Source organism: Pogonomyrmex barbatus, unplaced genomic scaffold, assembly GCF_055798465.1.
Source record: "Pogonomyrmex barbatus isolate J1 unplaced genomic scaffold, ASM5579846v1 scaffold1, whole genome shotgun sequence".
In the NCBI taxonomy this organism is placed as follows: domain Eukaryota; kingdom Metazoa; phylum Arthropoda; class Insecta; order Hymenoptera; family Formicidae; genus Pogonomyrmex; species Pogonomyrmex barbatus.
This window is the reverse complement of record NW_028297098.1, coordinates 14,134,035-14,136,534: the sequence shown is the minus strand read 5'-3', so window position 1 is coordinate 14,136,534 and position 2,500 is coordinate 14,134,035. Positions and strand designations below refer to the sequence as shown.

The 2,500-nt window shown below is 51.2% G+C and overlaps 1 protein-coding gene across 2 annotated transcripts in view; it reads right to left on the bottom strand.

The window, feature by feature from the left end:
- Positions 1 to 2,500, bottom strand: part of LOC105424226 (uncharacterized) — an 82,780-nt gene that overhangs the window by 13,038 nt on the left and 67,242 nt on the right. For both annotated transcript variants that reach the window (XM_089080207.1, XM_089080210.1), the window contains one exon: positions 2,188 to 2,303. In XM_089080207.1, coding sequence (XP_088936333.1) covers positions 2,188 to 2,303 — 116 coding nt within the window. The remainder of the gene's footprint in view (positions 1 to 2,187; positions 2,304 to 2,500) is intronic.

The window sequence follows — 2,500 nt, the reverse complement described above, 5'->3', positions numbered from 1 at the left end:
AGAGAGAGAGAGAGAGAGAGAGAGAGAGAGAGAGAGAGAGCTCCTCTTCTCGCGTTCTTCAATCTGGCAAATTAATTTTTTCCCTTCTTACTGTCACTTAAGAATACGTATTTCGAGACTTCCCGCAGAGGAGTTGGATCAGCGAGATTTCTTTTTTTTCCAATTAGATATTCCGCTCGCGCGTACAACGTACACACATACAACGCGCGAGCGGACTCGATCGTATACTCGATTTGGCGAATTTACCCCGTTTATTTCGGTCGAGTGCCATTTTGCCATTTAGCGGCGAGTTCTTAATGAAATCGATCGAGGCACCGGCGCTTCTGATTAAATTAATCCGATTTATATATCGTTCTTTCGAATCGGGAACTGATTGACTTTTAACCGAAATGTTCATGAAATAGAATGTCCGGCTAATAGGCGGACGCGTGATTCCTGCGCGATTCTGCAATCGCATTCCGGATTATTCCGTTTCTATGAAATATCGTTCCAATAATCCGGCCGATCGAGCGAATCGTCGAGATTTATCAAATTTGATGCGAACGACAAACACACGTGCGTGCCGCGCACCGCGGCCTCGCACACGTGCGTGTGGGCAGAAAAAAAAAATTGATCATTAAGAGTAATACTCGCGCCCCCGCCCCTTTTCACCCCCCCCTCCCCCCTCCGCCCGCCCTCGCGCCCGACCCGCCAATAGCGGAAAAAAATTCTATTCGATCTAAAAGCAATCGCTTTTGCGACAAAGCAGAAAAGTTGATTTCGCAGAAAAGGCAATTTCGCGAATGTGCCCCCCGCGCCGCCGCTATTTATGCGATAATTTATCGTCATCGGAAACGAGTTATCACGTTTCATTGTTCCGCGATGCGTCTGCCTGTAATTGTAATCGTAGTTTCGGCCGGGCGGACGGTAACGAGCGGCAACGCCGGATTGCGCGCTCGGAATTTCGCGAGTTCGATCGTTTCCGCGTGGACTTACATGGACATGACGGTGTCATTTTTTTTTTTCTTTTCTTCTTTTCGATTTTTCGTCGGTCCGACGACCCGTCTTTCCACCCGCGCCGTTCGACCGCGACCGTGCGATCGTAGAAGGGAGCACATTTTCGGATTGTGCTATTTTCTTCCTTTCCCCGCCGTGACGTTAATAAGGAGACGAATAATATCAATGTCCATTCTTGAAACCGCGACGGTGGCGGCGGCAACGGCAGCGGCAACAGCTCGGGGTTGCAATCAGCGGGTTGAAATACGGAGCGCATAAGTAAAGAACCGGCCGCGAAATTATTCAAGACCGATCGATAGACGGAGAGCGCGCGCGGTCGGTTGACGCGCGCAACTGAATTTCAGGTATCTCCGCGAGCACCCCAGCGTACGGCGTGTTTTTCCCGCGCGAACGCGGGGCCCCGATGGCCCCGAGTCTTCATTTTCTCCCGTCCAAATTAGCAATAATAGGCGCAGACGCTCGAAAATTTATTCTCCTGTTTACCCCGCGGGGGTAAACAGCGCCCCGTGGCGGACTAGGCAATAAACCCGCTGGCGGCACACTCTCTTTTCCTCCTCGCTCGATTTCCACGTAAATAGGTGGTATTCGGAAAAAGGGGTGGTTTCCCTTCGCGAACCGTTACCGCTCGGTATTTGGAGGCCTTTAGGCGCTCTTACGTAAGGCGCTCTTACTTCGCGATTGCGTGTACCGTCTGTTTCCCGTGCGAGGGTTTACTCGGTGAACGGAGAACGGAGGGAGGGGGAGGACGCGCGCGACCAGCCCCCGTGTAGAGCCTACGTTTTAAGAAAACGTCTATCGACCGGGGGGGCACAGGTGTCCTCGCGAGTCGAGTGCGATGAGTGCAAGTTCGAACTCGGGCGTATGTATGCGCTTTCGACCGCGAAAGTTAGTCGCCGCTAACAAGCGGCGGATCAGTCGGCAGCGGTAGCGCTCTCTCAATATTCAATTGCCTGTGCAATATCGTCGAGAGGGGAGGGAGGGAGAGGGCAATTACTATCGATCACAAGGGGATAAGAAGTTACCTGCTTTGTGTATGTATGTATGTTGCGCGTATATATGTATTGTGTATATGTATGCTATGCGCGCGCGTGTGTGTTTGACGCGTTGTATATGTTATGTGTACATGTGTATGTGTGTGTGTGTGTGGGGGGGAGGGAGGGGTGTGCGCGCGCGCGCGCGCGCGATACTCACTTTAAAAATAGCCTGTAGAGTACGGCGCTGAAGGTCTGTGAAAACCAGCCGCGGTTTCTTGGGGGCGGGCTGTTGGTGTTCTGCCTGGTTCGCCATCTCGTCTTTCCTCTTGCATGCTGAAATTAGAGGAATCCATAAGAGAGAGATAGATACAGAGAGAGAGAAAGAGAAAGAAGCAAGAGAGAGAGAGAGAGAGAGAAAGAAAACAAGTGCGATTCACGCGTGTGTACTCGCCGTTCATGAGAAGCGAAACGTATGTATATTTAGAAGTTCCTCACTAGATCTGTAGAGAAGGTGATAATCGCGTGATGAT